At 41.4% G+C, this 25285-nt stretch overlaps 1 protein-coding gene across 5 annotated transcripts in view; it reads right to left on the bottom strand.

Annotated features, from left to right (window-relative positions):
- Nucleotides 1-446: 446 nt before the first annotated feature.
- Nucleotides 447-25285, bottom strand: part of sh3bp2 (SH3-domain binding protein 2) — a 36910-nt gene continuing 12071 nt past the window's right edge. For 3 of the 5 annotated variants that reach the window (XM_060908260.1, XM_060908259.1, XM_060908261.1), the window contains exons 2-13: nucleotides 24345-24484; nucleotides 24022-24124; nucleotides 20286-20403; nucleotides 19584-19651; nucleotides 18851-18933; nucleotides 18678-18743; nucleotides 18035-18569; nucleotides 14877-14988; nucleotides 14477-14532; nucleotides 13936-14011; nucleotides 13756-13815; nucleotides 447-1399 (exon numbers count right to left, since the gene is read on the bottom strand). In XM_060908260.1, the coding sequence (XP_060764243.1) occupies nucleotides 1262-1399; nucleotides 13756-13815; nucleotides 13936-14011; nucleotides 14477-14532; nucleotides 14877-14988; nucleotides 18035-18569; nucleotides 18678-18743; nucleotides 18851-18933; nucleotides 19584-19651; nucleotides 20286-20403; nucleotides 24022-24124; nucleotides 24345-24484 (1555 nt within the window). In that variant the 3' untranslated portion in view covers nucleotides 447-1261. Of the gene's footprint in view, nucleotides 1400-13755; nucleotides 13816-13935; nucleotides 14012-14476; nucleotides 14533-14876; nucleotides 14989-18034; nucleotides 18570-18677; nucleotides 18744-18850; nucleotides 18934-19583; nucleotides 19652-20285; nucleotides 20404-24021; nucleotides 24125-24344; nucleotides 24485-24886; nucleotides 25176-25285 lie in introns of those variants that run through there. The other 2 variants (XM_060908257.1, XM_060908258.1) reach the window with 2 other exon arrangements.

The raw sequence follows: 25285 nt of genomic DNA, 5'->3' as shown, positions 1-25285 counted from the left end.
ACCGCACGGAGGGCGCGCGTGTGATGTGCTGATTTTCGAGCCGTAGACCGGCCGCAGAGGTTCTTTGTCATGTCAGACAAACTCTACGGGCGCTTACGTTTTTTTCAGGTTGCAAGACAAACTTACGGCTAACGTGCGTCTTTCTCCACGAACAAAAAAAACGCAGCGATTTGGGAAACGCCAAAAATCGCATGGCCAAAAAATCGTACATCCGGTTGTGACCTACGCTTTATAACCAGCTCTGCATTACACGCCTCGTTGGCTATCAGCTCATGTGCGACTCGATTTCGTGGAATAACTGTTAAATACCTTATTTGTATTAACTTTATGCCAAGATAAACAGATATTTGACTCTTTGCATTTGCATTCAAACAGTATAATATTTTTTTTTAATTATTTTTGTCTAATAGCATTCATGCTATATTAGGTAGAAAATATAATTTAACAATGGTACAAAGAGTTGTTTAATTTACATATGTGCATTTTCCACAAGTAATAAAGTACAGGAATAATATATAACATTGTACAGAAATGGTAATGCTTACAGTATTTACAGACATCTAGGCATATGGTGTGTTACGTCACACTCAGTTGTTGCACTTTTGTATTTCTGATATAGAAAAATTCATATTTCACAATACATTTTACTGTAACGTCAGGAAATGTAGTCATTTTACCTGGAAAATATGTCCCGAATCAGTGGTTACACCGTCTAAGCAATGTGTTTTCGTTCACTATACTCAAAAGGCGAGCTTTAAAAACCAAAACTAAAGGCATGAGAAGCTGCCATTTCGCTATCGCACCATTTCATCATCTCACCACGTGGATACTTGTAGAATGATCATTTAGTTTGATGAACTGTTTGATTTCGGCAGCTGCAGGCTCACATCTGAGCAGATTGTGCACATGTGCATTGTTTCTGTGCAAAGGTATGAACAGTTACACACATAACCACCAACATTTCTGAATCAAATACAACTGAGGATGATGGGCGTCAATTTCAGCTAAGATAAAGCTCCAAAACTGGTAAATCCGTTTAGTCTGATTGGCAGCTCAGATTCATCCACATTCCTGAGTCCTTATTTGCAATCTTTGGCACTGGAAAGCATTACTTGTCCTTATGGCTGATGTCCATGATCAGCTGTAGTGAGCTGCTATAGCCAGCAGGGGGATAGAGCTGGAGCCATGAGGCTGTAGATATGAGGATATGACGATACAAGGATATGAAGATACGAGTCCATGATGGCAGTAGAGGACAGTGTCACCTGGGTGGTGTGTATCCGAAGGGTTTCTGTAAGCACAGAGAGCCGTGGTTGGGCAGGGGGTGGCTGTAGTAGTGCTCCACCAGAGCTGCTACTGAAGGGAAGGACAAGCCTGTCTCCAGGTACACGATTTCATCCTACAGGAGGAGAGAGAGTGAGTGAGCATAAAATGCAAGTGTGAATACTGATGTTTTTGGTTGGGTACAAAGACATGTTGGGATGGCTAGGTGATGACTATGTTATCCTTCCTTTCAATGATGGCTGGAGAGATAAAATCTAATACACTGCATCCTGGCTATAACAAACCCCTTGGGGGACGTCCAGATAGTTCGTTATACTGAAAAGTTCGTAATACTGAAATGGACCCACTTGTCACACCATCACACCAAACATTAACTTTTCTGTAAAAGGACCGAGCCATACAAAAAGACCTCGGTCTGATATTTTCCAGTAAAGATCGAGCAAGCAAGGTTAATAAGGAGTTTATTATATGGCTTTTTTTTATTTCCAAGATTAAAACAGACGGTCATTATAATGAGGCGTGACACTGCTTTCAATTTGTACCGTAGCTGAGTCAGGCATGCAGAATAAACGGCTAGCGTTTTCAAAACTGAATTTTTGTTAGCGGTTAGCGGTGTCTGAATGCTCTTCGTTGTTCATTTCTTGAATAACTCGGTGGCTCGTTTGTCTTTTATGTTTCGGCTGTTTTTGATTCTGTTTTGATTTCCAATTACTCTTTTTTGTCGTTTTGTTTTTTGCAACATTGCAGCCCTCTCAATATATTTCTGAGAAAGGGGCAAGTAAGAAAGAGTAGTAGGCAGAGGTTAAGCCAGGGATCCCAGCAGTAATTGAAAAAAATAGAGGAATGTAAGAAACTATCAGCATGGGTCAAGGGGGCTGCAAGCATAGACATATAAACATAGACGCCGCCTTCCGCGTAGAATCATACGTCATCCTCGCCGCCATATTGGATGTGGCGAAGTGGAGAATAAAGATGCCTCATTCATGTGCTGCGTTTAACTGTACCAACAGGTTTACTGTCCAAACGAGATCACAGGGGATTACCTTTCACAGTTGAGACTGGAAAAATACTTTTCATTGTATTTGGTCATTATAACGTAATTTTACGAACAGATTTTTCTGACTTTGTGGCTAATATGAAGTCTCGCGCATAATAGAGTGCTTCGAGGTCAGCGCAAACCCAACGGCGGCCATATTGGAAGTCAAAGGTCGCCTGGGTCAGGCTGTGTCAGTGCATTGTTGTTGTTCAGCGAAGCAAAAAGGGGTGACAATGTTACGTGCGTCATTGTTGGCTGTAGTAGCCGGGGGGGAAAAGGGTGGCAAAAGCTTCTACAGACTCCCTAAAGTCGTGACTAACCAGGGAATTGCAGCACAGGAGAAAAGCGAGCGGAAGAGACGACAGTGGCTGGCTGCCATCAACCGATCAAATTTAGGACAACTTGACTGTATCCGGATTTGTTCTGATCACTTTGTGACAGGTAGGTTAATATTGTCTTGAATTTCATAGTTACTAAAATAAATGTGATACAAACTATTATCTTTTCTATGTACTTTCAGCAATGATTAATGGATATATTTGTCACATTAGGTAGCTTATGTCTACTGCAGTGCATTGTTGCATCAAATGGCATTAAAATCTATCGTATGCTTCCATACTCTTGTAGTTCTGTAAATCCTTTAGTTCACAAAATGGACTTGGGTGAAACACTAGATAGTTCACAAGATCGATGTATGTCACATGTGGCAACAAGCTGGGGTCAGCTTTCCATTCCTTCTCACTAACAGTGTATGGATCTACATTCCCAATGAAACGTACCTTCTCAGCATAACGCTCCCGTGCCTGCTTATCTAAACTATCACAGTAGTGCTCCATCACTTCAGATGTCTAAATTCTTAAAAAATCCAAGCTTCTAAGCCCTCTAACGCGGAAACGAATCGGTGAATGTAAATAGCTGATGTGTACTCTATGAGCGCTCTGGAACGAGTGACTTCCAAGATGGCCTCGCAGACCGCAGTGTTACTATTTTTAGCATCATCTCGGAGCACTCTATAGCCGCTCGGTGAAACCTGTCTCCAAACAACGAATATAATATAATTTATTTCATAGCCCACCCAACCAATTTCATCATCAGCTGTCAGATGGTGATGGCACACTCAAAAATAGAAGAGATTGGAAGCATGTCAGACTGTGAAGCAATCACATGGAGCAATCCCATTGTAATATGGTTTAATTGAATTTTTTTCCATATAGCACTGTATATTGCAAAAACTGTTTTTGGAGACATTTTATAGCCTATCTGCACGGCATTTAATGAAAGTGATGCGGAGACGGCACGGCACGGCACGGCTTCAGCAGCGTAAGCACAGCACATTATTCTACACGATCCCCGCTGAGCTCCAAAACATGCCTTGATGTGTAGATATCGTTAGAAGCCTACGATAGTAGCAGCGGAATTTAAAAAAAAAAGTTTCCGATAGCTTGATTCCGGTATAGGCCTGCTGCATGTTGAGGAAATTTAGGTCACACCTCCCACGGAATATTGACGGGTATTTCGCACACTATAACCATCACATTAAAAGTTATATATGTTGTTTTGATGCCTGTTTGTTTCTCCAATATATACGTGTGTGTCTTAATGGGTGAATAAAAGGCATCGAGTTAAATATTATTGTAGAAAGGGGCTTTATGAAGTTCAGTCCATTTACTTGCATTGGTTTACGGGGAAGATTTGCCACATCCAATATGGCGGACACTCTGACGTATCCCAGAAACGGGGCCACCAGCTCAATGCGGCGTCTATGTTTATATGTCTATGGCTGCAAGCCCTTTGCGGGGTGCAGGGGCAGTGCCCCTGCTGGGGGTACAGGGCAAAGCCCCCTGAAGCTGTTGAGATTTTAATATTTAAAGATGCTATAGAACACATTTTTTACATAGATTTAACATAGAAAAGCAACAGAATTTAACAATAATGTGTATCTATTTGATGCCATATTTTGTAATCTATGACATAAGTGGCAAAAAAATTTGTTATTTATAAAAATTAGAAAAAAATGTAGCTTTGAAGAATATACTTGCCTAAATATTCCACTGATTTTGTTATAATATAACAATAGTATCCATAGTTTATCTCATTTGTTTATTTTTTTGTTTCGAGTTAATGTCAATACTAGCCTAATATAAGCCACATTCATTTTTCAAAAATCATGAATATGAGCAGAAATCAATGATTCAGTAATATTAGATATATTCATACCGGTATGTACAGCAAATATTGGAGATATTTGATTTAAACCTTTCTCTTTTTGAAAGGTTTCACTGCAGAGGAGTTTAATGCTCTTTTCTGGGGTGCATTCTGTGATCTGGGCGGCACGGTGGTGTAGTGGTTAGCGCTGTCGCCTCACAGCAAGAAGGTCCGGGTTCGAGCCCCTGTCTGTGCGGAGTTTGCATGTTCTCCCCGTGTCCGCGTGGGTTTCCTCCGGGTGCTCCGGTTTCCCCCACAGTCCAAAGCCATGCAGGTTAGGTTAACTGGTGACTCTAAATTGACCGTAGGTGTGAATGTGAATGGTTGTCTGTGTCTATGTGTCAGCCCTGTGATGACCTGGCGACTTGTCCAGGGTGTACCCTGCCTTTCGCCCGTAGTCAGCTGGGATAGGCTCCAGCTTGCCTGCGACCCTGTAGAAGGATAAAGCGGCTAGAGATAATGAGATGAGATTCTGTGATCTTTCCTCCAGTTTTCTCTGCTTTTGTTTCTCTGATCTTTCCTTCTGCTTTTTCTGACGTTCCTGCAGTGCTCTTTTGGATCGTTTCTTGGCTACTCTGTTCGCATGAGCTTTTGTTTCAAGTTCTGTATTCACCACATTCATTAATCTCTTCTTACATTCAACTTCCTCTCTGGCTAAGCGGAACTACGCTTTCCATGACATATTGAATTAAGTTCAATGCATTAGAAACAAAAGCACGAACGGAGTTAAAACATGTTTTCTAGCAAATGGGCGCAGCCATATTGTTTTCTCATTCTATTGCATACAGTCTCGCGGTATTTACATCAATTTAACTTTCGAGTGTTCCCGAATGTCAACGAGAACAAACGAAGCCGACGAAAACATCGCTAAACAAGCAAACCAAATCAGAACATATTCTGCTGGTCATTTTACTTAAACATATTTTTAACGGATATACAAGAGATTTTAAAAAAACCCAACACTTTGGCTAGAAAAATAGTGGAATTCCGTTAAATAGCGGACGTCTGGGATCCATGTTAAGCGTAAGCTGAGCGGAGGCTGCGTTAGCCGCCGCGATGTATAAAAAAGAGGGGGGTCCGGGGGTCCTCCCCCGTAAAATTTTGAAAATGTAGATGTTAAATGGTGAATTCTGAGTGATCCTGAATGCAAAATTTTATTTTTATGAAGTATAAATTATGAAGTAAAAACTTATGAATTTCAATTCTTTGAAAAACCACTGTGAGTAACCGGCAATGGAGCGTTTGTAGGCGGCAAAATTGCCGGTTGCCGGCAGTTATTGAGAGGACTGACATTGAAAGCCAGCGCCTTGGAAAGAAAGTCTGTAATCGCCCATGGGCATTATGGGAAAATACTGCCCATCAAGGAACCAATCAGAGCACACGATTTTACCAGAAGTAGCTCGCGCCATATAATAATTATGCTGAATTCACTTACATATTGACCAAGTAAAGGAAATAAGTCGCACTTAAGTAAAGGGAATGAGCCACACTCGCTGTCATTTGTTTGCCCCATCTTGGGGCGGCATAGTGGTGTAAATGGTTAGCACGGTCGCCTCACGGCAAGAAGGGTCTGGGTTTGAACCTAGCGGCCAGCAGGAGCTTTTCTGTGTGGAGCTTGCATGTTCTCCCCGTGTCTGCATGGGTTTCCTCCGGGTGCTCCAGTTTCCCCTGAAGACATGCGGTTAGATTAATATGGGACGGCCTTGAGCGAGGCACCTAACTCCCAACTGTTCCCTGGGTGCTGTTAGTATGGCTGTCCACTGCTTCAGGTGGGTTAAATGCAGAGAGGAATTTCACAAGTGTGTGATGAATAAAATTGTTGTTCTTCTTTCTTTTCATGTTGATTGCCATTATGGGCGAAGTCTTGGAGCTTGAAATTGAATTTTTTTGGGATGTCATAATCTTTAGACAAATTTGTTGCTTGACACTTTAGACAGTCCAGGATATAAAGTATGTCTTCGACAGAGAGTATCTTACGTTTATGTGTAGCCATGATAACAATGTTCACAGAGTAAAGACTCAAAACTGCTTTTAGCTCATAAAGTCCTTTTAAGGGATTTTTTTGAAGTCAGTGATGACCGTTCTTGATTATTGTTAATGATCAATGCCTAAGCGAGGCTCATTAGGTATTTGTTTTATGGCATTAATACAACTTGCTAACTTGACTGCAGACTTGATTACTTATTGTTTGTTTCTGGTGGGAAGAGGAACGCATGACTCAATGATGTTTTTTGAAGACTGACTCGTTGTCACTAAAGGCGGGGACACAAACTTGATTCATTACATGCAAGAATTCGTAGTAAAAGAGTTTGTCATAGTGGGACTGCAATGTAGCATGACAACAAAATCTTTAGGTTTGAGTAATGCATTATATCGCTAGGTATCACTGATGGTGTCATAAGAATGACATAGGGCAGGGGTGTCAAACCTGATCCATAAAGGGCCATGTGGCTGCAGGTTTTCATTCCAGCCATGCAGCAGCACCCTGATTTGGCTCATTCAATCAACTGACACACCCACCCTTTAATCAAGGGTGGGTGTGGCTGCAAGTATTTGACTGTGTGAAGACAGTTCAGTTGATTGAATGAGCCAAGTCAGGTGTGCTGCTGCATGGCTGGAATGAAAACCTGCAGCCACACGGCCCTTTATGGATCAGGTTTGACACCCCTGACATAGGGCAAACACACACACACACATACACACACACACATAAAAGCAACTGCATTCCTGATTTCTAATGTTTTTCTAAGTACAAATAACAGTGACACAGGACAATATGAAATTTTCAATTTAAATGATCTCCTTTTGTTCAGTATCTCTTTGTGCACAAACAGTGGTGCTTGAAAGTTTGTGAACCCTTTAGAATTTTCGATGTTTCTGCATAAATATGACCTAAAACATCATCAGATTTTCACACAAGCCCTAAAAGTAGATAAAGAGAACCCAGTTAAACAAATGAGACAAAAAATATTATACTTGGTCATTTATTTATTAAGGAAAATGATCCAATATTACATATCTGTGAGTGGCAAAAGTATGTGAACCTCTAGGATTAGCAGTTAATTTGAAGGTGAAATTAGAGTCAGGTGTTTTCAATCAATGGGATGACAATCAGGTGTGAGTGGGCACCCTGTTTTATTTAAAGAACAGGGCTCTATCAAAGTCTGAGCTTCACAACACGTTTGTGGAAGTGTATGATGGCACGAACAAAGGAGATTTCTGAGGACCTCAGAAAAAGAGTTGTTGATGCTCATCAGGCTGGAAAAGGTTACAAAACCATCTCTAAAGAGTTTGGACTCCACCAATCCACTGTCAGACAGATTGTGTACAAATGGAGGAAATTCAAGACCATTGTTACCCTCCCCAGGAGTGGTTGACCAACAAAAATCTTTCCAAGAGCAAGGCGTGTAATCATCGGCGAAGTCACAAAGGACCCCAGGGTAACTTCTAAGCAACTGAAGGCCTCTCTCACATTGGCTAATGTTAATGTTCATGAGTCCACCATCAGGAGAACACTGAACAACAATAGTGTGCATGGAAGGGTTGCAAGGAGAAAGCCACTGCTCTCCAAAAAGAACATTACTGCTCGTCTGCAGTTTGCTAAAGATCACGTGGACAAGCCAGAAGGCTATTGGAAAAATGTTTTGTGGATGGATGAGACCAAAATAGAACTTTTTGGTTTAAATGAGAAGCGTTATGTTTGGAGAAAGGAAAACACTGCATTCCAGCATAAGAACCTTATCCCATCTATGAAACATGGTGATAGTAGTATCATGGTTTGGGCCTATTTTGCTGCATCTGGGCCAGGACAGCTTGCCATCATTGATGGAACAATGAATTCTGAATTATACCAGCAAATTCTAAAGGAAAATGTCAGGACATCTGTCCATGAACTGAATCTCAAGAGAAGGTGGGTGATGCAGCAAGACAACAACCCTAAGCACACAAGTCGTTCTACCAAAGAATGGTTAAAGAAGAATAAAGTTAATGTTCTGGAATGGCCAAGTCAAAGTCCTGACCTTAATCCAATCAAAATGTTGTGGAAGGACCTGAAGCGAGCAGTTCATGTGAGGAAACCCACCAACATCCCAGAGTTGAAGCTGTTCTGTATGGAGGAATGGGCTAAAATTCCTCCAAGCCGGTGTGCAGGACTGATCAACAGTTACCGGAAACGTTCAGCTGCAGTTATTGCTGCACAAGGGGGTCACACCAGATACTGAAAGCAAAGGTTCACATACTTTTGCGACTCACAGATATGTAATATTGGATCATTTTCCTCAATAAATAAATGACCAAGTATAATATTTTTGTCTCATTTGTTTAACTGGGTTCTTTTTATCTACTTTTAGGACTTGTGTGAAAATCTGATGATGTTTTAGGTCATATTTATGCAGAAATATAGAAAATTCTAAAGGGTTCACAAACTTTCAAGCACCACTGTACCATTTATCACAGAAAGGAAGGCTAAATCTAGGACAGTTTGGTTTGTCCCTCTGGGAGATCTTCAAGCAGAAACTCTTCATGAAGACATGAATCTAAAGGTTTTGAAGAAGAATCCTTAAGTAATTATTTTCTAAACAAGCAATAAGGTTTTCTTTTTTTTTTTAAAGCAGAGCCCTCTAACCTCTGCAGTAAAATCATTCAACAGCTACCTCCTCGCTTATCTAAAAGCCTTGAGCATTCTTTGGTTTGATCCTGTGGAGGAACCCTAAAGCGTTCTGTGGAAAAATCTGCCAACCATATGTCAACTAAAATGTCAACAAAACCCTGCAACAAATCAGCCCGAGGCACAGCCATATTACAAGACCCAGGTTTTCCTCGGTATCTCTGATTATAATTATAATTATTACAGGACTAGGAACATTTTTTAAAATTTAGATTTAAAATAATTAAAGTGCACCTTTCCTCGTAAACTCTGTCCTCTGTGACCAGTTTCTAACCTTCAACTTTTATTCCAATATCGTATGGAAATAAAAATCCACTTTTGCTGTCGTTGTGCCGCTTGTGCCTCGTGTATCGTACACAGTTGTTTGCACTACCACTCTGCGCTCTGTGTACACTGACTGTCTTACGTGTATATTTTTTGTATATTGTGTCTTGTCTGTATATTATGTACTGTTTATATTGTCGATATTGTAGATACCATACTGTATGTATTTATATTGTATACTGTATATTATAAGTATTTCAGCAATATTGGCTGATGTTGAGTGGTATATCAGATATATTCCATCCAGCTAGCATGATATTGAACGAGTCTTGACTCGTTCAATATCATGCTAGCTGAATGGAATATATCTGATATACCACTCAACGTCAGCCAATATTATTATTATAATACATACACATTCCTTTCAGAAGTTCGACGCGTCTTTCTCTTTCAAAATTCTCTCAAAATCTTCCGTATTTAATGAAGCAAACCCGACAGCCATGTTTGTTTACAAACTGTCACAGTCACTCGCTGGAAGCTTTACGTCTCCGACGTGTCTCTTTTCCAGGTTTTCAATATCTGTTGTATATTTTTCTCTTGGGGCGGCACGGTGGTGTAGTGGTTAGCGCTGTCGCCTCACAGCAAGAAGGTCCGGGTTCGAGCCCCGTGGCCGGCGAGGGCCTTTCTGTGCGGAGTTTGCATGTTCTCCCCGTGTCCGCGTGGGTTTCCTCCGGGTGCTCCGGTTTCCCCCACAGTCCAAAGACATGCAGGTTAGGTTAACTGGTGACTCTAAATTGAGCGTAGGTGTGAATGTGAGTGTGAATGGTTGTCTGTGTCTATGTGTCAGCCCTGTGATGACCTGGCGACTTGTCCAGGGTGTACCCCGCCTTTCGCCTGTAGTCAGCTGGGATAGGCTCCAGCTTGCCTGCGACCCTGTAGAACAGGATAAAGCGGCTAGAGATAATGAGATGAGATGAGATTTTTCTCTTGTAAGTATGCATGAAGAGTATCTAATGAAGTTTTGGGAGCCTTTCGGTTGTTCAACGCGTCTTTCTCTTTCCCAGTGAACAAAGAAATGCTTTTGCGCATGCGCAGCAGAAAACTTTCTCACTGGATATTCGCATCAGCTCCGACGTGTGACGTCGTGTTGTCTTGACAACCATGCAATATCGTAAACCATATTCAAAGCTCATTCTCCATTGGGTGGAGTGATATAATACACGTAGGATAAGCGATATGCTAAGAATATTGCATGCTATCGAACCAAATGAATGAAACCTGCTAGAAGGGAATCGAATACATGTTATTCCAATGAAAACGTGTCCTGTATGTATAATAATGTATATTATAGATTTTGTAGCTTGCGTATAGATATATTTATATTGTATATTTATATTGCCTATATTTGTCTTCTTCTTCTTCTTCTTCTTTATTTTTCTTCCTGTATTGCTAGAGAGAAACCTACTGCCAGAATCCTTGGGTGTGTCAACATACTTGGCCAATAAATCTAATTCTGATTTTTCTCCATCATGGCTGGTTTGTGGTTATTTTTTTAAGATATGCTTGCTTTTCCTGTTGGAGCTACATAAATTTGTAATATTGATCCTGTCTCATTATTTTACTTACTTTTATATTATTTAAATTATTGTAATTACCTCGCCTGGAATGGAGTCCACCAGGGGGCGAGGTATTGTTTTCGGCAGGTGTTTGTTTGTTTGTTTATTAATGATGTTACGGGAAAACGGCTGGACTAATCTTCATGAAACTTCAGGATAGATGGGCATTGGTTTCAAATAGAACCTCCAACATTTTAGGGGTAATCCGGTCAAGGTCAAGGTTTTTGTGGCTACTGGTTCATATAGAGGTGGTAGCCACTGACCCTGTGTCCAAAATCGCTCACTCATTCACGACTCCCTACTCCCTATATAGGGAATTACTATATAGAGGACTATATAGTGAGCTCATTGGTAAAAAAAAAAAAACCCGCTTTCGGACACTAGTCTGTCACGCTGGTATGGTATTTACGTCATTACTTTCGCACAATTAAAACGTGCCAGATCAGTCGGCTGGTCGGTTTTCAAAATAATAAACACATGCATGTATTTTTGTGATAAATCCATATTATACTGAGCGCATTTCCCACATTAATCAATACAAAGTACCTGCATCTTTCAGTTCTTTTAAATCAAGGCTGAATACTTTCTTCTTTGCCGCTGCCTTTTATTAAATCAAATTTGAGACTTAATTTGATTTCTTTCGGCATGACCGCAGTGCATGATGGGATATATTGCTTGGTTAGTGACCATCGGTTGTACACTACTTTTCGTGATGCATTGTGGGATACTTTGAGTGCACTATATAGGGTGTAAAATATTCCTCACTAAGGTTTCGGACAGCACTACAAAATGGCGTCCTCACTATATAGTGCCCTATATAGTGAGTAGGGAGCGATTTCGGACACAGGGTACAGTATGTCATCGTGGTGTAAGAATGTAAGAGTGTAACAACTGTGCAGTACGGTGTGTTCTGATTGGCTGAGAGCAGTATGGTGTGTTCTGATTGGCCGAGAGCAGCAGAGAATCAGAATCAGAACCATGTTTATTGGCCGAGCATGTTCACACACAAGGCCAAAATCAAGGTCAAGGTTACCAAAAAGGTCAAAATCTTTTTTTTGTGATATCCTCCTTCATGGGCGGCACGGTGGTGTAGTGGTTAGCGCTGTCGCCTCACAGCAAGAAGGTCCGGGTTCGAGCCCCGTGGCCAGCGAGGGCCTTTCTGTGTGAGGTTTGCATGTTCTCCCCGTGTCCGCGTGGGTTTCCTCCGGGTGCTCCGGTTTCCCCCACAGTCCAAAGACATGCAGGTTAGGCTAACTGGTGACTCTAAATTGACTGTAGGTGTGAATGTGAGTGTGAATGGTTGTCTATGTGTCAGCCCTGTGATGACCTGGCGACTTGTCCAGGGTGTACCCCGCCTTTCGCCCGTAGTCAGCTGGGATAGGCTCCAGCTTGCCTGCGACCCTGTAGAAGGATAAAGCAGCTAGAGATAATGAGACGAGATGAGATCTTCCTTCATATTCATCATAAGTGCTACCGGGCGAGGTTTGTTTTGCCTGGCAACGCTTGTTTTATTTGATTTTGTACACTATTTATATTGTCACTTTTTTCTTCATACTGTAAACAATTGAGTTGACTTCTACATATATTTCAGGTCTTATACTGTATAATTAACGTTTATTATTATTATTATTTATAATAATATTCTCTGTGACAAATTTTTTGGACTTCAGCTCAAGTTTTCAGTGCTTTTACCACAGACTCGATAGAGGACAGTGTATATCATACATGTCAACCTATACGGAATGTCCGTATTTTATACGGATTTGATTCAATAAACGTAGTATACGGGCGTATAAATAAAGTTATACGGATTCTTTAAAAAAACTTCAATATTTATTTAGAGCTATAACCAATTCCCACGATGATAAAAGCGCGCATAACATTTACAAACGTACTGTACACCACAGCCAGCCAGTAAAGAGTCTTATGAAATCGCGCGTTATCTTGTGGTAGCGAGACTTCGTTCCACTTTTGATCATGCGCACACCGCATTGCGAGAATCCCGCCAACCGTGAAGTCATAGACATATAAACATAGACGCCGCCTTCTGCGTAGAATCATACGTCATCCTCGCCGCCATATTGGATGTGGCAAAGTGGAGATTCTTCAACCGTCTCTGGTATAGCATCTAGACAGTAGCCGAGAATAAAGATGCCTCATTCATGTGCTGCGTTTAACTGTACCAACAGGTTTACCGTCCAAACGAGATCACAGGGGATTACCTTTCACAGGTGAGACTGGAAAAATACTTTTCATTGTATTTGGTCATTATAACGTAATTTTACGAACAGATTTTCCTGACTTTGTGGCTAATATGAAGTCTCGCGCAAAATAGCCGCTCGGTGAAACCTGTCTCCAAACAACGAAGTATTTCCTTCGTAACTACACTGATAACACTGTGTTTTTGTCAAACATTGGAGCTTTGTATTCATTCTGAAGGTTTATTGTTATTAATATTGAATAAAAAGTAACTGGGATATATCATTGTTAATTATCATTCAAATTTTAGGTAAATTATTTTAATTTGCATCTTATACGGATTTTATAAGGGAAATACGGATTTTGGAGGTTGGTTATACAGGTTTGATTGACCAAAGGTTGACATGTATGGTATATGGACATTACTGTAATCTTATAGTAATTAATTTTACACACAGATGAGCTCATATAGGTGAAACACCCACCTCCTCAAACAGCCGGTAGTTCCTTGCCTTGTTCAGACTCACATCCCACACAACAAGCACCTACACATCCAAAGAATGAAATGAGTAGGTTTCAAATGCACACATGAAAACATGCACACACATTTCACAACTCTTTCTGCGTAGCATCCTGCGTACAGTATGCATCATGCTGTCACGTACCTTTGAGGTCTTTGTTCCTGACTTTCGGATGCAGTAAAGGCCATCTGGCGGAGAGCCACATGTCTCTTTAAACAATCTGAAGACAGAAGAAGAAACAGTGAATGATGAGGGGATTTCAATCCTGGCTCCAATGAGGGATTAGAGAGTAGAAAAATCCACTCCAGGCCATTACAGGAAGCTAGAGGATAGCTTTAGTGTTTGTGCGCTATTTCCTGTGTGTCATCACATCCCTAAAGATTAAAAAAAAAAAAGCCCTATCTGATAAGAAGAGTATCCTCCTAGGGCTTAGCGGTCACATGCGTGGACAGCACTTTATGGAAATTCGGAACAAGAATCCACATATGTGGACATACTTTTTCTCTAAAAGTACATCTTATCAAAAGATGATGCTTAGTTTTTATTCTAATCAGGTTCTAATAAGCCCAAATAGCAAAGAGAAATAAAAAATGCATGTAAAAAAAACAGCTTGGGCCTTAGGAGGTTAAAGGAGCGATATCTGTCAATAAGTCTAACATTTAATGTTTGTGGAAAGACTTCTTACTTTTCAACAGTACTGGTCTCGGTTGTTTCCACAAAGACAGAGTCAGGCAGCTGTACCTAAAACCCAGACAACAAGCATACATGAGTTATACATACTCATGACTCATTTAGTTCCTTTTTCACATCTCACCCACTTCTCTGAATTACTTCATGGGTTATAGTATTTCCTATAGAGTTCCTTGCGTCACTGTTAATTACTAAAGAAACTATTAGTAGCACCATCGTTATTTACAGTAAAACAGAAACACAACAATAAATGCTAAAAATGCTTCAAGGTTTCTTAAATGCAGCGACAGCAAAAGCTTTACGTAAGATTTATTAAGGAAGCATACGCCGTATGTGTAATGTAATGTAACGTCTTCTGAGGAGCTTCAACTCACAACCTGATGAGGTTCACTCACATTTTCATAGTCGTTATCATCAGAGTCTTCATTGTAGTTTGGTATGACACTCGTTTTCAAGGACTTCTCTTCCACAGAGGATCGAAAACTTTGGCCTTCAGGTGATGATCTTCTGAGAGGACAGAATTGTGAATGGCTTTGTAAAGGATTTGATGGCTGTACTATAGTTTTCCTTAAACGACAATGATGAAGAAAGATAAACCATAATCCAGTGTTGTATTAACATAGACATATCGTGTACATTTAGGGCTATGGTCACACTACAGCACGCGATGGGTTTGCGAATACTTCTCATCTCATCTCATCTCATTATCTCTAGCCGCTTTATCCTTCTACAGGGTCGCAGGCAAGCTGGATCCTATCCCAGCTGACTACGGGCGAAAGGCGGGGTACACCCTGGACAAGTCGCCAGGTCATCACAGGGCTGACACATAGACACAGACAACCATTCACACCTACGGTCAATTTAGAGTCACCAGTTAGCCTAACCTGCATGTCTTTGGACTGTGGGGGAAACCGGAGCACCTGGAGGAAACCCACGCGGACACGGGGAGAACATGCAAACTCCACACAGAAAGGCCCTCGCCGGCCACAGGGCTCGAACCCAGGACCTTCTTGCTGTGAGGCGACAGCGCTAACCACTACACCACCGTGCCGCCGTTTGCGAATACTTGGCAATGAAAAACTGATAGCATTGCCAACAATTGTACGATGCATGGTGAATGTTCTCAGAGCTCAGAGTTGTTTTTTGTTGCGTCACCGCCTCATGAGTGGCCAAAAACATTGCAAAAAGTTTCAATGCATGCATTGAAATTTGGTGGGGATGTTTTCGTAGGCAAACTAATCACCGAATACTCGCAGATGGCTTTGGGAATATTTCCTGAAGCTTGAGGAAGCATCGCCACCAAACACCTCATTTTCATCGATAACCTATCGAGAAGCAGCTTTGGGACCAAAAGGTCACTGGTTTGATTCCCTGGACCAACAGGAATGGCTGAAGTGCCCTTGAGCAAGGCACTTAACCCCCAACTGCTCCCCAGGCTGCTCTGGGTATGTTGTATGTCGCTCTGGATAAGAGTGTCTGCTAAATCCCAGTAACAGAATGTAACGTAATATGCAAAGCATCGCGAGCTGCAGTGTGACCGTAGCCTAAAAGAAAAATCCACCCTGAACAATTTGCATTTTAATCTTTATATTTAACATGTCCTAATCACCAATTATATTTTGAATATTTTGTAATGAAAACTACTTTCATTGCTGGTCAAGTTTGATTCTGGTTAACGGTTTCCTGCATTATCCACAATGCTGTTTAACTAACTGATGATGGTAGCAGCAGTAGTAATTAAGCCTCATTTTATCTCTACATAAAGAGAACGATGCAGCAGTGCTTTAGTCCTTTAGTCTGTCCAGATCTCTTATCTGTACACCGCTGCTCAAACAGAGCAACTTCCGCAGCTTTCACTTTCATGCTAACACTGCCGTCAGTACCATCATGCTTGTCATCTCAAGCCAATCCTTTGACAGCAGCACAATGCATCACATCATGCCGATACCGTACAAATCAAGAGCTTCAGTTAATGTTCACGTCAAACATCAGAACGGGAAAAATTGTGATCTCAAAGTGTGACTTTCACTGTGACATGAGTGTCAGGTTGAGCCAGATGGACTGGTTTGAATATTTCAGAAACTGCTGATCTCCTGGGGTTTTCACACACAACAGTCTCTGGAGTTTACAAAGAATGGCACGATAAACAACACTGAGTTAGTGACAGTTCTGTGGGTGGAAACTAACGCCTTATTGATAAGAGAGGTCAGAGGAAAATGGGTTTCCCAAAAGCCTCTTAAAAGAGAACTGAAGTCATTTTAAAACTTACTTTATTTCTTAATTAACGTGTTATTCAATTACGTTTTCGGTTTTAGTACCCTTATATGGTGACTCAAGCCCTGTGATGACCTGGCGACTTGTCCAGGGTGTACCCCGCCTTTCGCCCGTAGTCAGCTGGGATAGGCTCCAGCTTGCCTGCGACCCTGTAGAACAGGATAAAGTGGCTACAGATAATGAGATGAGATGAGATGAGATGAGATATGGTGACTCATTTTGGCAACTAATTGCAATTAAATATTACACTAATCAGCCTATTTGGTTTTTAGCCATGTTGAATTTAGTTCGTTTGGTCCACGGCAGGCGTCACTTATCCGCGCGATCGTCACCAGATTTGTGCGAGACTTCGAAACGTGACGTGTCAGCCAGGTGTCAGTGCCGTCATTTTGAAAACTGTTTTCCAAACAAAATATTGCACAAAAATGAGTTTAAATTATGATTACTGGTTACTTTTTTCAAACGTTCCTGATTGCTATCAAAATAAACAAAACTTCTGGCTTGATTACATCAGCATTCGAAAGAGGGTGAGCGCGTCTTTTGACAACGTTGGCAGATGTTGGTCACTTTGATTTCCGCTGTACGTTTTACTTCCGTCCTACGATGTCTCGCACGGGTCTCAACGAATCTCATTTACGGCCATTGCTTTGACGTATGGACTGATATATTACATAGTATATTTCAAACACTCATAACTTGCAAAAGCAGTGACAAAATAGCGATCAAAAATGTATTCTGATATTTAATAAAATGAGATAGATAGAATTTTGATAATAAAAAATTTGCCTTCAGTTCTCCTTTAACACTAAAAGCACCTTAACGAGGAGAGAGAGTGTTCATTGTGCTGCTCGCTCTACCATTTAACAATCATCTTTGTGCTACGATGCTTTTGGGAAACTCGGCACAGATTGGTTTGAGCTGCCAGAAAGGGTATGGTAACTCAGCAACTCTTTACAACCGTGGTGAGCAGAAAAGCATCTTAGCATGCAACAGCAGAAGACCACATTGGGTTCCACTCCTGCCAGCCAAGAACAGGAATCATACAATCAAGAACAAGTTCCTATTAAAGTGGCCAGTGAGTGTACTGTATATTTAACATGTTTAAAGGCAGAGTTTTTCTTTACACCCAGCAAGATGTTGGAGTTAACGCTATCATTCAACACTGCAGGTGTTCATTTAACATTCACTTTATTTACAGATTGTCTACGATGTTAGGGATTTCAGGTCACAATCAGAATAATCAAAAGAGCATCTAAATGGAGTGAAAGCGGACACCTACTGTAAAGATGGTTGACTGAGTTTGGGCTTTATCCCTGGTGGTGAACACTTGGGTGGCGGTTTGTAGCCCGGCATTGTGAGTTTTCTCTCACCAGGTGAATTGTTCAGGCTCTGTGAACTAGATCTGTCACGAGAGTTCAGAAGCAGTTTGTTTTCCAGGTTTTCACAGATATGGAGAGTGGATGGATTATGAATGACTGTAGCAGGAGCAGGTTTCCGGTCATATCCTGGGAGAGTGGATAAGGACACCATCCCGATTACTGGCTTTTTCAGGCACGCAGGTGAAGGAGCCGGAGCAATTGTCTTTCTGTTAGAGGTTGGTTTCTGTAGTAGAGGAGGGGCCGAAGGCACAGGAGGAGGGCCTTTATTTAGAGAGTCAGAGGGTTTGGGTGGGCCTGGAACAGTGCTGGTTGGTTTCTTCTGGATGGGGCACTGTGGTGATTTAATGGGTGGAGGGGGTACTGGTGGTGGAGGGCCTTTTGGATGGTAGGGCACAGGTGGAGGTGGGTAAGATGGAGGCGGTGCCTTGGGCTGACCTGGAAAAGCCACATGAGACATCTAGTTACTGGATTTCATTTTCTAGAAAATGTCCTCAATTTAATTTAAAGCAGCATCTAAAGATGCATCAAAGCATATGAAGCTACCTGCTACTGGGTCATCGGGCATAAGATAGTCATCGTCATCACTTTCATCATTTTGTTCTGCATAGTCTATTAAAAAAGTGCAAAATACAGATGTGAACTGAAAGCTCACAGAGGCACAAACAGTTACGTACTATTCTTTAATGCTAATTGTCAATCACACAGTCACATCTTACCTCCTTCGTGGTCATCCGGGGCGTTGGTGATCTCCAAAGGGCTCTCAATAGGGCCATAGAAACTTTCATCAGAGTCAGATTCACTAGAATTATGAGGGGAAATTAATTCATTTCATAAGCCCATTCACAGTATTTATTTTTATTTTTATTTATTTTGAGGATAACCCCTTGAGATGTGGCATCTCATTTTCAAGGGGTTCTAAAAGTATGATACTACCATGGAACACAGACTGGCACAGAAATATATTCAGTACAAATTTATCAGAAAAGGGAAGTAAATCCAATTACACTGTACATCTGTGGGAGTTAACAGTGTGGTCAGCAATTTTTAATTTTAATTTTTTACACGTGCTCATATATGACCAAAAACTTCCCGATCACAAAACACTGAAACTTCCAGGATATAGTGAAATGCACAAATATAGTGCCAATATGACTGGCCTGAACATGAATTACAGTACACACGCACCAAGTTGTTCTAATTAAATCTGGACTGTAATATGTTGTAATATCTATAACGTTTGTGGGGATTTCCAAAAAACTCTTTAAATGCAAAATTCAGCCATGTAAGTTGAGAAAGCATCTAGATTTCACTCACATCTGGCACTTTGGATGTAGGTTATGGGTATGAAAAAGTGGGCAAAACAAGAGAAGCTTATTTCCCATTTCTTCCCGATTTAGTCATGTGAGACAAGCTAACTCAATAATATTTTAACTGAATTTTTTTTTTTACCTTGGGTCAAGCGAATCTTTCCTGTCATTATAGTGTCCGATCTCTTTCCTCAAATGACGCATCCATTTCTGTTGGAGATGAGAAACAATGTTTTGTAAAGTTAAACCTGTATGAACGTCACTGAATTATGTAAGAAGTTTATTTTTGTCACATTACATTAATGGCATTTAGCAGACGCTCTTATCCAGCGTGACATACATCATATGGGGAAGCCAAATGGTTAGAGAACCTGCTTTGGGACCAAAAGGTTGCTGGTTCGATTCTCTGAACCACCAGGACTGGCTCAAGTGCCCTTGAGCAAGGCACCTAACCCCCAACTGCTCCGGCAAGAGTGGTGGCGTACCTTGTGTCTGATTAGCCAAAGAAAAAATGATGATGTGATTATCAGTTCGGGTAAGAACCCGGCCATAGCTAGCTAACATACATCATACCCAGGGCAGCCTGGGGAGCAATTGGGGGTTAGGTGCCTTGTTCAAGGGCATTTCAGCCATTTCTGCTGGTCCAGGGAATCGAACCAGCAACCTTTTGGTCTCAATGTTGCTTCTCTAACCAAAAGGTTATGGCTTCCCCACCGTATGGTTAACCAATAATAATCACAGCCATAAGCTGTGGCCAACAATGACAGCCATAACCCAACCAATCATTCATCTCCACTACCCTGATGAAGCATGAAGCATACTGAGTGTCGAATAAACATCTCACCCTTCTCTCATCTTCACTGGCTGCTGAAAAATACCATGTGCGGTGCCTCTTACTGAAGTGCACGACCTTAAAGGGGAAAACGTTGCTGGATGTGGTCTCCTCTGCAGCTCGCATGACCCTGATGACCAAACAAATTATTTGAGAAACAGTTTTATTTTTGGCAAAACACAAGACAGAAATATGGATGTAGATTTATATTTAGCATCCTAATGAGCAAGCTAGAGGTGACAGTGGCAAGGAAAAACTCCCTGAGCTGACATAAGGAAGAAACATCAAGAGGAACCAGGCTAAGAAAGGAAACCTGTTCTCGACTGGGTGTCAGGTAGTACTATCATTAATTTTTACACAACACACAGTTGTATTAAAGGTTTTGAAAGGATGTTCAGGATGAACAGATTGTAGATGAGTCCTGGACACAGGGCAGTCAGTATGATTACAGCAGCAGTTCAAGTTTACTGTACAGCAGTAATTGTGAGACTTTGGCATAAACTGGAAAATCCATATGGGACCATGTACAACAGTATGATGTGTTCTTTTCATACACATATTTTAGCACTGATGAGTTTTATCTGGTACAGCAGTGCTTGAAAGTTTGTGAACCCTTTAGAATTGTCTATATTTCTGCATAAATATGACCTAAAACATCATCAGATTTTCACACAAGTCCTAAAAGTAGATAAAGAGAACCCAGTTAAACAAATGAGACAAAAATATTATACTTGGTCATTTATTTATTGAGGAAAATGATCCAATATTACATATCTAAAGTATGTGAACCTTTGCTTTCAGTATCTGGTGTGACCCCCTTGTGCAGCAATAACTGCAACTAAACGTTTCCGGTAACTGTTGATCAGTCCTGCACACCGGCTTGGAGGAATTTTAGCCCGTTCCTCCGTACAGAACAGCTTCAAATCTGGGATGTTGGTGGGTTTCCTCACATGAACTGCTCGCTTCAGGTCCTTCCACAACATTTCGATTGGATTAAGGTCAGGACTTTGACTTGGCCATTCCAAAACATTAACTTTATTCTTCTTTAACCATTCTTTGGTAGAACGACTTGTGTGCTTAGGGTCGTTGTCTTGCTGCATGACCCACCTTCTCTTGAGATTTAGGCTACATCCACACGACAACGGCAACGAGATTTTTTTTTTTTAAATATCGCGTCCACATGGGCAACGGATCAGTAAAATATCAGGTTCATATGGCAACGCAACGCTTGCTGAAAACGATACAATACACATGCCACACCTCTACGTGCGCTGTAAGATGGTCCCATCGGAGACACCAGAACAATAGAAGTAGACGCATGCGCATAACTGCGCATGCGCACAGTGACTATCCCTGTCACTGTCACACGCACACACTTTCTCACTCCCTATCCTATGGCTATAGTCCCTTTAAATCACGTGCTCGTTTTTTGAATGGAGACGTGGAAAGAGGAATGAACGGGGGTAGATGGAAGCCGGTACGCCAACATTCTGATATCCTCCAGAATTCTTTAATGGTCCGGAATAAATTGAATGCTACACGTTGATGGATTACTTTGTTCTTCTACACCCTTTTTGAGGAATGTATTGTTGGACTTAAACCAACATCTGAAGAGGTGAGATCGCTCCTTTTTTTTTCCCTATTTTTGCTGGCAGGATTGACTCTGCCCTAAGCGCTATTCTCTCTCTCTCTCTCTCTCTCTCTCTCTCTCTCTCTCACTTTGCACCATTACACAATAAATATTCACAGTGAAAATATTTTGCAAGCGCGTTTCATGAACCAAGTTATAGGATTTGTTGACAACTTGCTTCGAGTTCATTACACTTCTACCCGGCATGAAGCACATGTGGTTGTGACGTCATCGTAAACAAATCCCTTCTACTCATCCAGACGACTTCGCAACGGGTCCGTTGCCAGATTTTTTCACTCTGGAACCCGTTCTCAAAAGATTTCGTTTTGGGGCACCCAAAACGCCGGTGCCGTGTGGACGCCAGGCCGAAACGATAAACAATTTTATCAGATTCACCTGAATCCGTTGCCATGTGGACAGGACCTCAGTTCATGGACAGATGTCCTGACATTTTCCTTTAGAATTCGCTGGTATAATTCAGAATTCATTGTTCCATCAATGATGGCAAGCCGTCCTGGCCCGGATGCAGCAAAACAGGCCCAAACCATGATACTACCATCACCATGTTTCACAGATGGGATAAGGTTCTTATGCTGGAATGCAGTGTTTTCCTTTCTCCAAACATAACACTTCTCATTTAAACCAAAAATGTTCTATTTTGGTCTCATCCGTCCACAAAACATTTTTTCCAATAGCCGTCTGGCTTGTCCACACGATCTTTAGCAAACTGCAGACGAGCGGCAATGTTCTTTTTGGAGAGCAGCGGCTTTCTCCTTGCAACCCTGCCATGCATGCCAATGTTGTTCAGTGTTCTCCTGATGGTGGACTCATGAACATTAACATTAGCCAATGTGAGAGAGGCCTTCAGTTGCTTAGAAGTTACCCTGGGGTCCTTTGTGACCTCGCCGACTATTACACGCCTTGCTCTTGGCATGATCTTTGTTGGTCGACCACTCCTGGGGAGGGTAACAATGGTCTTGAATTTCCTCCATTTGTACACAATCTGTCTGACTGTGGATTGGTGGAGTCCAAACTCTTTAGAGATGGTTTTGTAACCTTTTCCAGTCTGATGAGCATCAACAACGCTTTTTTTGAGGTCCTCAGAAATCTCCTTTGTTCGTGCCATGATACACTTCCACAAACATGTGTTGTGAAGCTCAGACTTTGATCGATCCCTGTTCTTTAAATAAAACAGGGTGCCCACTCACACCTGATTGTCATCCCATTGATTGAAAACACCTGACTCTAATTTCACCTTCAAATTAACTGCTAATCCTAGAGGTTCACATACTTTTGCCACTCACAGATATGTAAAATTGGATCATCCTCCTTAATAAATAAATGACCAAGTATAATATTTTTGTCTCATTTGTTTAACTGGGTTCTCCTTATCTACTTTTAGGACTTGTGTGAAAATCTGATGATGTTTTAGGTCATATTTATGCAGAAATATAGAAAATTCTAAATGGTTCACAAACTTTCAAGCACCACTGTATTAATATCCCATTGCTTTTTTGATATCCTGATGTTACTCTCTATGTAATGCTAGTGGCCTGTATGATGTATACAGTTACACAGCTGGCTCTGTGAAGTTCTCAGACTGCTTGCAGATATAAAAAAACCCCCTATTTTTACCAGACCACAACTAGAACCGGAGACTAGACACAATAATTAAGCACATACTGGCTGCACCACATTGGTCCAACATGGAGGAGGACTTGAGAGGAGTATCGTCAACTCTTGTGCTGGTGGTATTTAAGACAGTGACACATATCTCACGGTATCTGCACTCATCTAATGTGCATGAGAAACTAAGTTTGAGTGGACTGCTCGAAGTGGGACAGGATGTGGCTAAACCAAGCATGCAAAGATGAACATATGTAAACCATGAGCCCCTTCTGGCTTCAGTATGACTCATGATTTACGTCTGCTTTTAGAGGTTGGCCAGTTTCATAGTTCCAATCCTAACTTTGAACGTTTAACTTTATTCCAAAGTGTCACCTGAGAAACAATGGAAGACCATGTCTAAATGTGTAAAGGTGGCAGGTTGTTTTTTTTTCCTTAAGTACGCACAGCATTTTAGCTCTTCAGCAAATGAAATGGTTGACGTGAACTTGCCTGTTGTAGCCGTTGAGGGAGAACGCTCCCTGTGGTGTGGCCGACGTGCTGGTCTTGAAATAGTAGACGCAGCCTCTATGGATTATAATGTAGCGAAGAGGCCCTGTGGGATTGGCAAGAGAAAATATTCCAAAATGTTCAAACACCAATGCTTTCATAATAATCACTCCCAAACCTAAAGCAGAGTGAATTTTTTCAGTTCTAGTAAGCCCTTTTTTTTAAAAAAAAACAACTTAGAAGATAATCTGAAAGAAGGTTTGATTAAATTTTTTTTCTTTTCTTTTTAGCGATAAAGTCTTCATGAGCAATACGACAATACTTACATTTCATCAGGCTGAACTGGCTTCCTCCTTTTTTGTGTAAATACCCAGAAATGGCAACACCTCCAGGCATGGTCAGAAGGTTCTGAGCTCCGATAGCCCTCATCGGGACGGGCCAGGAAATTGGCGCAGCAGTCATATTTCTAAAGGAGAGACGAAAGGTTAATCTTTAACGCAACTAACTTATTCACTGAACTCCCTATCTTTATCTTGATGTGGATGCTGTACCTCTTGTTCAGAGTTAGCTGTGAAGATTAGTTTGAAGACAGACATGAAATACGACTTTACAACAACGACAGGAAGACAGGAATGTGTTAGAATCACTATGAAAGAAATAAACGGTATATGAAATAGTAAAACGGTATAAAGGTTTAAGAGCAAAACTGTGTAGTCCTTGATCAAGCAAGGAAAGATGGCTGTGATGAAACATTTCAAAACCAAAATCTGAATGGAATCAAAACTCCATTGTCTCCAGCACACGGCTTTTTCATGAACTCTAACTCTCAAAACTCTCGCCATTCTTTCAGTCCACATCCTAAACTTACCTCTTACACATCTGCCTCCTAATGCCCTTCACTGACATGCTCTCACTGGACATGCTGGTAGTGGAGGCTAAATCCAGAAGGAGATCCATATAATACTGACGAGGTGCAGCACACACCACACAGCTAATAAAGCTTGTCCGATTAGTGCAAACCCTCCAGTCAAAACCTTGACCCTGGACCAGACAAAGCCAGGACAGGAAAGAGAGGAAACAACACGTTTCCCATGGAATTTACAATCCCCTACTGTGCTCTTGATCGTGCTGAGGGTCACAGATTTCCAGCCGAGTTTGCTGTTCCAAGCCTACCATGTGACACCTGGTGCCCAAAGGCTGGTCTGCAGAAGGACATGGAGACATATGAAGCAGCAAAGGAAGGAGGAAAAACTCCCTCAGATCTCTG

Source organism: Neoarius graeffei, chromosome 25 (assembly GCF_027579695.1).
Source record: "Neoarius graeffei isolate fNeoGra1 chromosome 25, fNeoGra1.pri, whole genome shotgun sequence".
Lineage (NCBI taxonomy): Eukaryota > Metazoa > Chordata > Actinopteri > Siluriformes > Ariidae > Neoarius > Neoarius graeffei.
The sequence above is the reverse complement of the archived record's forward strand: the minus strand, read 5'-3'. Positions and strand labels throughout refer to the sequence as shown.